This window comes from Diadema setosum, chromosome 13 (assembly GCF_964275005.1).
Source record: "Diadema setosum chromosome 13, eeDiaSeto1, whole genome shotgun sequence".
Taxonomy (NCBI): Eukaryota; Metazoa; Echinodermata; class Echinoidea; order Diadematoida; family Diadematidae; genus Diadema; species Diadema setosum.
The window spans coordinates 481,500-494,240 of record NC_092697.1 but is presented as its reverse complement, the minus strand read 5'-3'; the positions used below and the strand labels follow the sequence as shown (position 1 = coordinate 494,240).

The 12,741-nt window shown below is 39.4% G+C and overlaps 1 protein-coding gene across 1 annotated transcript in view; it reads right to left on the bottom strand.

The window, feature by feature from the left end:
* LOC140237010 (alpha-N-acetylgalactosaminide alpha-2,6-sialyltransferase 3-like) overlaps window positions 1-6,717 on the bottom strand; it is a 33,321-nt gene extending 26,604 nt beyond the window's left edge. Inside the window, exon 1 of the mRNA XM_072316956.1 lies at window positions 6,635-6,717. Coding sequence (XP_072173057.1) covers window positions 6,635-6,682 — 48 coding nt within the window. The 5' untranslated portion in view covers window positions 6,683-6,717. The remainder of the gene's footprint in view (window positions 1-6,634) is intronic.
* Between the last annotated feature and the right edge of the window lie 6,024 nt (window positions 6,718-12,741).

The window sequence follows — 12,741 nt, the reverse complement described above, 5'->3', positions numbered from 1 at the left end:
ATTTTGTATCTTCGTTATAGTGTATACGGAATTTGGTACCAAAGATGGCAGACCTGACTCCCTTTTCTAAATGAGAATCCAAACATCACACGGCCAATGTTCCTAAACACAGATGAAACCTGTATGGTCATGCCTATATTGGGATCAGAACTCAAATCATTGATTTTCGAAAAGATCGGATCACCTAATTTGTCAGTGTTGACAAATTCCAAGTCTAGTTTTTTTCTTGTGCCTGCTATCACACCAAGGCACCAAAACTAATCTTACCAAAACTACTGATACTAAAGCTTTTATACGTGTGTCAAAAGCTGAACTGATGGTTAGAATGGATTTGATTCATGTGGCCGTTAGGCACAACCATAGAGATACAATACAGTTGTTCATTGTCTATTGTGGCTCTATGGAACAACTCACAAACTTCTGAAAAAAAAACTTCCTCGTATAGCACTAAAACCAACTAAAACAGAAAGAGTGAACTTTGGAAGCCCGAGACCTCTTATCTTTCTGTATTCTGCATGCATAAATCTAACGATTGCTGAGGACATCCACTCACTGAAGAATCTCTTTAGGGGTAGAAGACTACATCGACAAGCTAAACCAGACACGGGCGTTGTGTAGATTGCAAACAGATTTCTTCTTTCAGTTGGTCAGTCTTTCCTCCCCTTTGACTTTGTTTGTTTAACAAAAATCAAACTTATTGCAGCTATTTTTAGCTATATAAGGGTTGAGGCTATCACATCGACAATCATAAAAGCACGTAGGTGAGGTGTTCCCATGTCGTTGTCATGACAACGTCAATAAATGACAACTGGAGTACTTAGTAGCTAAAAGTCCATGTCTATTTTGTATGCGCTCCTTTCTCTATTGGCTGCCACTCTCTTCGAGGTTTAGACATACATATAGGCCTCCACTGTGTTCCAGAAGCCACGAAAATGGCCACCAAAAATCTTGAGTATTTAAAAACTCTCGTGGATGCAAGAATTGCGTCAACCAGATTCGGAATCAGCACCCTCGAAATAGGGTAAAATCATCATTTCATTTTCGATTTTGTGGCCATTCATAAGGAAATACTTAAATAGAATTTCAGTTTTGGCGGCCATCTATCTTGAATATCCCCAAATCCTCAAGGACGCAAGAGTTGTCTCATTCAGATTCCGATTCAGGAACCTCGAAATAGATTAAAACTACAATACAATTTTGTTTTCAATTCTTTTACCAAATGTTACTGAAATATACATGTATCACTATAATAGGAATTTTATATATCAGCAGTCATTCTGGAAGCCATTTTGAACGTCTTTAAAACCCTCAAGGATGAAAGAGTTGCATCATCCCTATTCGGATTCAGCACCTTCGAAATGGAGGTAAAACCATCCAAAAAACATTGGGCGGACGGCAAGACAAGGTTAGGACCAAAATCTGACTTTACTTTGGTTCAACCTAACAGTATTTGTCCGCCTGCAAATACACTGTAAATATACACGCACACAAAAGTAGGCCTACAGATTTTCTATACATGCGTGTTTGTGTGTCTATTTTTTGTTTCTTTTCCAAATAGAGCATGGTTGGCTATGTATGGACAAGTGACTAAAAGATAATCCCACTGGTATCAGATCCATGGCTATAGACTCATCTGGCTACGTGTAGAAGTGGATAAATTTGGATACTGTTTAACGTCTATATCTGTAATAATGACATAAAACAACCTTGGGTTGTTGTTTTTTTTCAGCCGCCAGTGGTCCCTTACTGTAGTCGTACAATGTATCAATAGAGGTCCTTCGGGTTAGAAGATACAGCAACGTACAAATGAAGGGGTCGGTGCATTATAGTGCTAACCCACACAATGTTCATTTTGAGATAATCGCTTTTGAAAGTTTGAAAAAATCCATAAATCAGGTTAATGACTCAAGAAGGCAAATTTTTTCGTACATGAACCTTTACATACTCAAGATTGAATAGTGTCTTGGGGAAATTTACTACACTGATATTTTGGTGGATTCAAGAGGATTTTTCAAGTCACATTTTGAATTTGTGGGTTAGCACTTTATTGCAGCCAAATCCGTCGTGTATACAAATACTCTTTATTGTTTGAAAACTCACAAAATATCAATATCTCTTCGCTAAGAATTGAAAATCAATGTAATATTTCAGTTTCCCTCCTTTGTGACGTGAAATTAAAATAAGATATACTTATTTTTAACTGTCTGTATTGCATAACCTGTGTGAATTACGAAGAAAATTTTGCATATATTTTCAGACGCACACACGCGCACAGAATCAATTATTTCATACGCATAAAGACATCTTGAAATGTGGATATTAAACAATTTCAACAATTCAAGTTTTAAAAGACAAAGCATTCAGTGTCATACAAAATAATAATATGATTTTTTTTTTTTTTTTTTGGGGGGGGAGGGGTTATATCTCATTGAGGATTTTACATCTTGCGTGTACCTAATAGGGAAAGAGTCCCTTCTTCAGCATTATGCATATAACGCATTTTAAATTTAGAGTATCTAGATCAGAGAAAATAAAGTAAAATGGTACATATCAACATTATTCCAGAGATTATCATGTCTTTTGTTAAAGGGAATAAAATACCATAAAGTAGACATTAAGGTCTTGTTTAGCTATATTGGTTTTCTTGTTTAGGGTATCAAAATCACCAATAGTACTCTAAAATCGTTCTTTGTATGACAACGAATTTACCAAAAAATAGTGTTGCATGAGAATTATGAATGTACATGCCTCAATTAATCCTCCTCTTCCTCCATGTTCGTTGGTAAATGCAGGTTGTGTGAAATTATGCAGAAAAGTTCTTATCACAAAATGAATGACTAACTCTTAATGGCCAAAAATCCATGAGAAGAACACTTTTAAAAATTTGGAAAAAATCTCTTTGGAAGTCTGAATATAGATTTCGTATATTCGGAAAGACCAAACATGCTGAAATACAATGTGCCGAATAAGACCAAAATAGTCTACGTATTATACCAACTTGGTGTGTTTATACACATGCATTTTACCCTAATTGCACGTTTCCAGACTACATTTGGATCATGAAGATCATTTAGGAACGAGAAAAAAATATTCTCATGTCAAAGCTGTTACGGTGACAAAAACATACACGAAAAAGTGAAAAATCTATATGCTTTCAATAGTTTTATCAATCACAAATCTCCAAATTAATTTGAAGGAAACTTTCTTTTTTTGTGAATTAATCTTCAAAACAACCCTGTGAAAAAAATAATAACTCTGAAATTTGTAACAGAATACAGCAAATACATTTTCTTTCCAACATAGAGACTTCTTTATAAAAATGCATGATAAATACCGAGTTTAAAGGGTAAATTCAGTAGTGGAAAACAGGGAGCTATTGACTCACAATGAAATTACGTTAAAAAACACTATACAATCAGCATTGATGCTTTTAATTCCGCTTTGATTGTTTTCAACGTTTATTGATTTAAATTGAGAAACCGGATAGAGGTATCAACAACGTGGAACTATGAATTCTATACGACAGCGTTAGATTTGAAAAATAATGTTTGCAGTTATATCATAATGTAACATCCTTTCAAAGGATGTTAAACATGTAAGTATCGTGTCTCGGTTATGTAAGAAACTACAGGGAAGCACAGCTGTATTGTCAGCGGCAGAAATTTTTATGAAAATTTGAGGTAAATCAATCGATATTAAAAATGCATTTTGTTTTAATCCATTTTGTACTGTCTATATAGCTCATCCCCCAAATATGGCTGTGAAAGCATAGCAAAATTGCATTTTATTCAAAAGAAGTTACAAATTAATCAATGACAATTTCAAATGTTGTTTCACTAGTGATCTAAGTGTGTAAGAATTACTAACAGACAAGGCACATGTCCAAACATCCAGCTATCCGTACATTTTTTTATACCCATATGAACGTTTTCAGATCACACTTGCATCGGGAAAAAATCATAAATTTAGAGATAATACACTTATTACAATAAGCCATTTCGATGAAAAACTCACATAACAAATGAAGATATATATTTTGAATATATTTCATCAGTTATTTAACTACTGATTCATTTTAAGGAAGCTTTCCTTTTGAAGCGAAATGTCAACATGAATAAAGTGCTAACCCACTAGTGAAACTTTAAGGTGCTGGGACAGACCATGAATGTTGATTAATTTTCTTGTAGGTCATAATGCACAATGCTAAAATACTCCTAAAACCAGTGATTGTGGTATTTTCCTGACAAGTTCAACAAAAATAAAAAACTGGCAAAAAATATCATGATCAGTAGAATTAGCATGAAAATAGTGCTAACCCCAACAGTACAAAAATTAACAAAAAATACTCATTAAATGCTTAAAATTTCATTAATGTTTATCTCATCTCCATTTTCATAACTGGCAGAATATTACAAGTTATGTTATGAATCAGAATCACACATTTTTGTAGATGAAAAAGTTTCCAGACTGTTCAGATTTACATATTTTTATGACACCCTTCTGTCTGCTACCATGGGGGTCGCCATCTTGAAAAGTGTGGCTTAGCATTATATTCCTGCCTATAAGATGTGATTAATTTTCGGGGCAAAAAGATGTTTGCATTAAAAACCTATTTATTGCTTAAATTTCAAGATGACATTTTTAGGGATTATAGAGCAGTGATTCAGGATGGTGTAAATGCATGTAACTCATTTTTCACCAAAGTGTGGGTTAACACTATAATGCACCGAGGTGTGCAAATGTACATCCGATGTATACATGCAGCTCCATGTCAACCTACCGATTATTTCACGAGAAATCTTAACAAAGAATTTCATAATTTGATATACAGGGTGTAAATTTACGTCGATATCCCCGGCTTATCATGGGACTTTATTCTTAATGTACATGTATCTGACGTAAGTTTGCGCCGGGGCTAGACCCAATTGAAAACACTATTCTATATACTGTAATTCTCTCTGAAAATCCCGTCACAATCCGTGAATATAGAGGATTGTCCAATTAACACGATCCTTGCTGGAATCTCTATATAGGTGTATTTGGGATTTACTAACTGTACATGCATATAATTAAAGTCTGCGGGATTTCCACAGACTAAATGTACATTAAATGAGGTAACTTTCAAGTTCTAAAATATCTTTACATTAATTGCGGCAAGATATACCACCACCAGGTTTCCCGGAAGCAGAATATTGAGGCGTCTTACTGCAAACGACTTCTGCACATCGCTCTTGTGTGCAGTGTAACCCGTGTGTAGTGTACATCTGTAAGGTATAAACTACCACCGTTTTCATCTTTTACTTTCATATTTAGGCACTTATAATTGTATGAGTATATGTCGCCTTCCTTCTACAAAGCCATCCTTGTCAAATCACGGTTTGTTTGATTTTCTCTAGATAATAAGATATCAAGTTCATAAAGTAAACTCAGGCATTGAAAGACTATATTTCTATAAGGGATGATGTACCACGTTACCAATTATAGAAACATGCCCTGACTTTCGAATATACAGCTCTGGATATGGATCTGGATCTGGATGAACACGCTAAAAAGACTCTGAATAGAGTATCACTCTGTATTGTACCAGCTAGACCTTCATTTGGTCGAAATTATAAGAAAAATTATAAAATGTACAGGGCCTACAAATTACCCTTGAAGTGATCCAACCTGACATGTAACCTACGATGAGCACCATTAGCTCAGATATCAGTACGAAGACTGACACCACAAAATTATGGAATCACTCATGATCACGATGATTCATCTATAGCGTCATAGAACTTGCGATCGCGTGGTATACTAATACATCCTGTAGTCCTGCACACGTACAACACTCATAGCCAATATGAGGTACTGTAGATGCCAGATGTGAACGAGAGAACGACATATTGTGCTAGATATTTTGACAATTGAGCCGAAAACAAAGCAGAGGAAAATCAATATTTGAAACTGAAACAAAGAGTAAAAACAAAAGAATAAAAATGGAAACAAAACAATAACAAGGAAAAGAAATATCATTACGGGAAAAACCGCTTATTTGTACTAATAGATGTTTAAAAAGAGGTGTACGCAAATTACGCCATCGCCAGAAAGCCTAATCATGCAATAATAATCTGAATATGGCAATGGTAGGAGCATGGGCATGATGAATCTATATCTTGTATACTGCATAATGTCCTCCCATAAGTGATAAAATACTGTAATACCATGAAATAAAGGGTATACGCACTTACAAGAACAGCCACGAAGTGTACTCATACTCTCAAAAGCTATGTAAATGTTTGCCATTTTGGCAATTGTGCACTTTTAGTGCACAATTGCCGTGATTTTATTCTTAGACTAAAAACAAATGGGTCTGCGCAAACAATGAAACGAAAAGTCGACACTATACTCACTATAGATTATAATCATTTCATCGAAAACGATATCGTGTCATGATGTACTTGGGACGGTGTCATAGAGTGACCGTTTATACATCCAATTAGAGCTGCTGCTTTCTAAACCGTGTCATCGTCACGGATGAAAGCTGATGGAACCAGGGCGGCTGTAATCAACCTTCTTGGCTGAACACCTACAAGCAATGAAAACAGCACACATTGAAATATTATTGGGATATTGGATACTATTACTATACCTTTGCCAACCACTTCATGACCCGTCTGCACGTTGTCCACAGCACCATTCTCACACGTCGTAAAACAGTCAAACGTTTGGTTTGAGGTAGTGCCGTTCAGCTTTGCCTTTAGTGGCTTTACAAATAATAAGGCACGTTCAGTGCAGGGAGATGAAAAGACGACGTTGCCATGTTTATTTGTCAACACGGGGATGGCGAGAGATCACGGAGCGTGGTCGCCCCCTTCTGGTTTCCCTCAACAGGGAAGAATGTGCCTCTGGTCAGTCAACGATCAGTTTTCATTGCATTCTACGTACCATGGCCATGGGAGTGAGTTGACACTAACAGTATCTTCTACAATGAGGCGCCTTAACAGCCGTTTGTCCACCAGTCAGCAATCAAGCGTCGTCAGTTACGGTTTACCTTGGTGCGAGCATGAAGCTACTTACGGTGCGAGCATACGGCCTCATGTTCACGCATCACGGGTTGACATTACGCATAGTCGCTGTGGTATATTAAAGCGCGGCTTTCTATAGTTGCAGTGAATGCCATTGTTGCTCAGCACTTCGGTGTAGCGTAGGGGGACAACAGAACTAAAGTGGTTGTTGTTCGTTGCCCCTTTTCTGCTGCACGGTACGTTGGTCACAAGTACCTCACCTGGAAGCATTCATGCGAAAGACCTAGACACCTTTTGTTTTACCAAAGAGGGGGTAACCTAGGGGGTCTCCCTTGGACCCTGTCATTGAGTGCAATGAAAACAAGGGTATATGTTCATTGTGCCTGGAATTTTAAATTCATGGCGAAATGAAAATAAAAGGCTTATCACTGGAAACGTACAACTAATCAAAAACTCACAGGAAGTAATTTACAACATTATGATGTGCTATCTCCGAATATTAGGATGGGGCCGTCCTGATCCCTCAATACGTTTATACATCTCTTTCGAGACATGAAACTCGGATGGTTGTGCGACGTGACAGTGCAAGCAACGGCGTAAATCCGTACTGAGGAGTGGGGGGGGGGGGGATGGTCACCATCACCACGATTACAAGCCCATAACCGGACCGGCGCAGCCTTGGGGGGGGGGGGGGAGGGAGGGAAGCTTGGTGAACCCCTCCTCCCCCCCCCCCCCCCCCAAAGCTGCGCCGGTCCGGTTATGGGCTTGTAATGGGCTAGTGTGTGTGTGTGTGGGGGGGGGGGGTACCAAGCTTCCCTCCCCCCCCCCACACACACACACACTTTACAGGGATCGGATGTCCCACTCTTTTGCATGGAATAAGTTATAGTGGGAGGAAAGTGGCAGCAAAAATGTGAAGACGTTTTGTTCTTGTTGCTTTTTTTTTTTGCTTGTCAGATGACTTTCGGCGGAAAATGAGACCTTAAAAGTATGAAAACATTTTTTCTTTTTGTTTTTGAAATATCTGTGAGAGGGAGCGGAACGACCGAACGGGGGGAGGGTGTGTATCCCTCTCCCACACGAGGAAGATTTTGCATTTTCAGACCTGAAATTCAGCGATCTGGTGCACACTTTTAGTGAAATTTTGTTTTCTTTTCTTTAAAAAACAATAAGAAAATGAAATATTCACAATATATTATTGAATGACTAAATCGTGGTATTTCAGCTCTTGCTCCGCCTGTGCGACATCACTGTGAAGGCCTACTAAATAATGGGGCCTATCACCGGCGTAGACAGGAATTGATCTTAGGAGGAGCGGTTATGTGCCACGGAGGGAGCGAAGCAAGCGAGGGGGGGGGGGGAGGGTATGGTAGGGAGGTTTCCCCCTCCCTCGATGAAATCTTTTTGCATTAATAATTTAGACATTTTACAGTCCCAAAACAGCCGTTTGTAGCTATATTTTTCGCTTTGGAAACGAAGGAGGGCCGCACCGGGCGCAACTGCTGTCAATCACTGGCAGCAACATCAGGAGAATGGCATAGCAATTAAATGCGAGCGAGCGGAGCGAGCGAGCTTGAAATTTTTGACATTTTACAGTCTAAAAACTGCCGTTTGTAGCTATATTTTCGCTTTGGAAATTAAGGGGGGCCGCACCGGGCGCAACTGCTGTCAATCACTGGCAGCAACATCAGGAGAATGACCTAGTGGTTAAATGCGAGCGAGCGGAGCGAGCGAGCTTGAAAATGTTTGACATTTTACAGTCCAAAGACTGCCGTTTGTGGCTGGCTGTATTTTTTCGCTTTGGAAATTAAGGGGGGGGGGGGCACACCGGGCGCAACTCCTGGCAATTACTGGCAGCAACATCAGGAAAATGGCATAACGATTAAATGCGAGCGAGCGAAGCGAGTGAGCTTGAAAATTTTGATATTTTACAGTCTAAAAAACTGTCCTTTGTGGCTGTATTTTTTTGCTTTGGAAATTAAGGGGGGCGCACCGGGCATAAACTGCTGGCAATTACTGGCAGCAACATCATGGGAATGGCATAATGATTAAATGCGAGGGAGCGAAGCGAGTAAGCTTGAAAATTTTGACATTTTACAGTCTAAAAAACTGTCGTTTGTGGCTGTATTTTTTCGTTTTGGAAATTAAGGGGGCGCACCGGGCGAAAACTACTGCCAATTACTGGCAGCTTCAAAATTTTGACATTTTACAGTCCCAAAACAGCCGCTTGTAGTTATATTTTTCGCTTTGGAAATTAAGGGGAGCGCACCGGGCGAAAACTGCTGGCAATTACTGGCAGCAACACAAGGAGAATGGAATAATGATTAGTAATGCGAGCGAGCGAAGCGAGAGAGCTTCAAAATTTTGACATTTTACAGTCCCAAAACTGCCGTTTGTAGCTATATTTTTCGCTTTGGCAATTAAGGGGGGCGCACCGGGCGCAACTGCTGTCAGTCACTGGTAGCAACATCAGGAGAATGGCATAGTGGTTAAATGCGAGCGAGCGGAGCGAGCGAGCTTTAAAATTTTGACATTTTACACTCCAAAAACTGCCGTTTGTAGCTATATTTTTCGCTTTTGTTTGTCCCACTTTTATGGGGGAAAAACCCCTTCCCCATCGACGCCTCTTCATAATATGAGGGTGCTTTTGTTAAAGGACAAGTTCACCTTCATAAACATAAGGATTGAGAGAATGCAGCAATATTAGTAGAACATATCAGTGAAAGTTTGAGGAAAATTGGCAATCGATGCAAAAGTTATGAATTTTTTAAAGTTTTGTGTTGGAACCGCTGGATGAGGAGACTAGTACAGCTTGTGAGTCATATGCGTACAACAGTATAAAGAAAATGTAAAGAAAATTGAACATATTTTCACTTTTTTCGCATAATAAAAGAGCACTTGACTTGCCTCTTTCTAAAGGCAGGGGGAATGATATTACCCCTAACATGTCGGTAACGAGTCAAGGGAATGTGTACTTTTTTCAAAAGATGAAATTTTGTGAAATTCTCTTTGTATTTTCCTTATATTGTTGTACGCATGTGACATCTAAGTTATTCATACAATGCAGTAGTCTTCTCATCCAGTGGTTACAGCATTAAAACTTCAAAAATTCATAACTTTTGAACGGATTGTCCGATTTTCCTCAAACTTTCAATGGTGTGTTCTGCTAATATTGCTACATTCTCTCAATCCTTATGTTTATGAAGGTGAACTTGTCCTTTAAGTGAAAGATCTGCTCCACACTCTTTGATAAATTACGGAAATATACTTCAATATCAAAAGTGTACAAAGTTTATCGAAAGGGATCCTGTATAGCAGAGCATTTGCATGTCTATGATTGCAATGCAACGATCTGGGGGGCGTTTCATCAACGAGTTCGTCGGAGGTTTTCACCGACAAATTTGCTATCAGCCAATCAGACGCAAGGATTTCAGTAGCTTTTAACAGTTGTTGGTGTAAATCACCGACAAAAAGTTTCTTGAAACACCCCCCTGGTGCATAATTCTGGCGATATTTGGACAATATTTTCCATTAAGAAAGTTCGAGATTTGTCCTCATCTCGTGAATTGCTCAGGGGATAAATGATTTGTCTGCCTAAACACATCCGTTTAGGGGCGGGGCAAATGCCCCTTTGCCCCCCCCCCCCCCCAATAGATTCGACACCCCTGATCTTCCCTGGGTATGCCCATAGATGTATCCTGACTGAGTCATCAGTCACTGTCGTTTCTCAATAATGATTCAGGAAATGGAGGGGGTTCGATTATGGCGATATATTTTTTGTTATTGTTTGTTTGTTTGTTTTCGTACATATTTTGCAGATGGTCCCCAGTTACTCTCGTCATAGGATGTTTACATGTAGGCCTATACTATTTGACGTTGTCAACGTCTGAGCCATACCTCGCAGTGTATGTCGATGTTACTCTCTTTGCGAGCGAGCGAAGCGAGCGAGCTCCTTAGAAAATTGTGTATACATTTTCCTACAAGATAGCATATCATTGTTCAGCTCTGTTACCTGTCTGAAGGCCGGCGTACAAACGTCATGCAATATGCCAAAATTGATACATATCACATTTCTGCTTCCTCCATTTTTTCCCTAAAAATTCAGGGGGGATGATTGTACAGGCCATCCCCCCTCCTCCATTTCAGGGGGGGATATATCCCCCCCCCATCCCCCCGGGATTTACGCCCATGAGTGCAAGGGTGGGTTTGTTGGACATACAATGAAATTGTACTGTTATACGCAAAGGTACGGTGAAAATTCATTGGCATTATGAATTACTTGAATTTACTTGCTTTTCAATTCAGTGAAAAAAAAAACAAACAAACAAAGACGAAACAGAATAGGGGGAAAGGTCGACTATACAGAAAGAAGGTTACAATGATAAGCAAGATAACGGTACACTACAAATAGAAGAAGAAGAAGAAGAAGAAGAAGAAGAAGAAGAAGAAGAAGAAGAAGAAACATTATTCCGTGAAGAATAATGATAAAAAAAAAAAGCAGCTAGCTCCCTCGCACATGGCAGTTTGGCATACCGTTTTAGTCATTCCTGCATGCTTTGTTAATAAAAGTTGCTCGTAACAGCCATAAGGCTTGCCCTACCTAGCAACAACTCAGTGAATTCCTGCCTATGGAACTTAATGGGAAGAAGGAGGTGACTGGACTCCTTCGTTACTTTTGTAAGAGTAAGTAATATCCATAAATTGTGAAACATTCCAGAAATGTTCTATATTTTCATTCACGTTTTCAGATTTCATCTTGTGGACGACAGTTGGGAGGAGGTCGAGAAACCATTAGAAAATTCGGTGACACGACATTTGCTCCTGCGGCAATTGCTCTGGTCTAATCTTCTGATCTCCCTGCTTAGAGTTAGCAGGGGCGGATCCAGGAATTCTGTAAAGGGGGCGCAACTAATAATAATTGATTTCTGATGCCACTTCCGGGTTTCATTTTATTTTTTTTATTTTTAGTTCTTTTGTTTTTAACGATAAATAAAGGGGGGGGGGGGCGTGCGCCTCTTGCGCCCCCTCTGGATCCGCCACTGGTTAGGGTTTAGGTTGTGATAGGGTTTTAGGTTTAGTTTGATGTGAGGACTAGGATTAGGGTTAGGGTTAGGTTTGTGTGTATTAGGTGTATGGCTGAGCGTGCAGATTTTTATGGAAGGAATTTTCGCAGGAGCAAGTGCCGTTGTAGTATGCGATTATGTCCCCCCTGGAGAAACACTCCGGGGGACCAAATCTCCGTGTCAGGTTTCAGGATTTAATGTCTTAGGATGTGATATCCTGATTTCAACCGGCGATATGGTCCTAGGTCTTTTCAACACTGACGGAAATAGTGTCCCTACTCCCACACACAGTAACTCTGCCAGCAGCGATAGCGCCAGTGGCCGATGTGTACTGCGACAGTGAGGACACTGGGTCGAAATTTAATCATTTTAAATCTACATTTCAAGTGGTGTCTGTTTGGTACCATGACCGTATCTATTAATAGTTGAGTGGAAGTTCTGATGTGATTTGGATAGCAAAATTGCACTTCATATCCGAATATTAGTGTTTGATTCCAGACTTACGTGGTGACTAAGTCGCTGCGTTCTACATAACACTCAGTCCCACACATTCCTATTTTTGCTGGGCAAGAAAATCGTCCTATTATTGGCATGTACACGTTGTATCACTTGAGTATGTTTCTGTTTTATTTAGTGGTGTTTGCACTGTTTTGGTGGGGGGGGGGGGG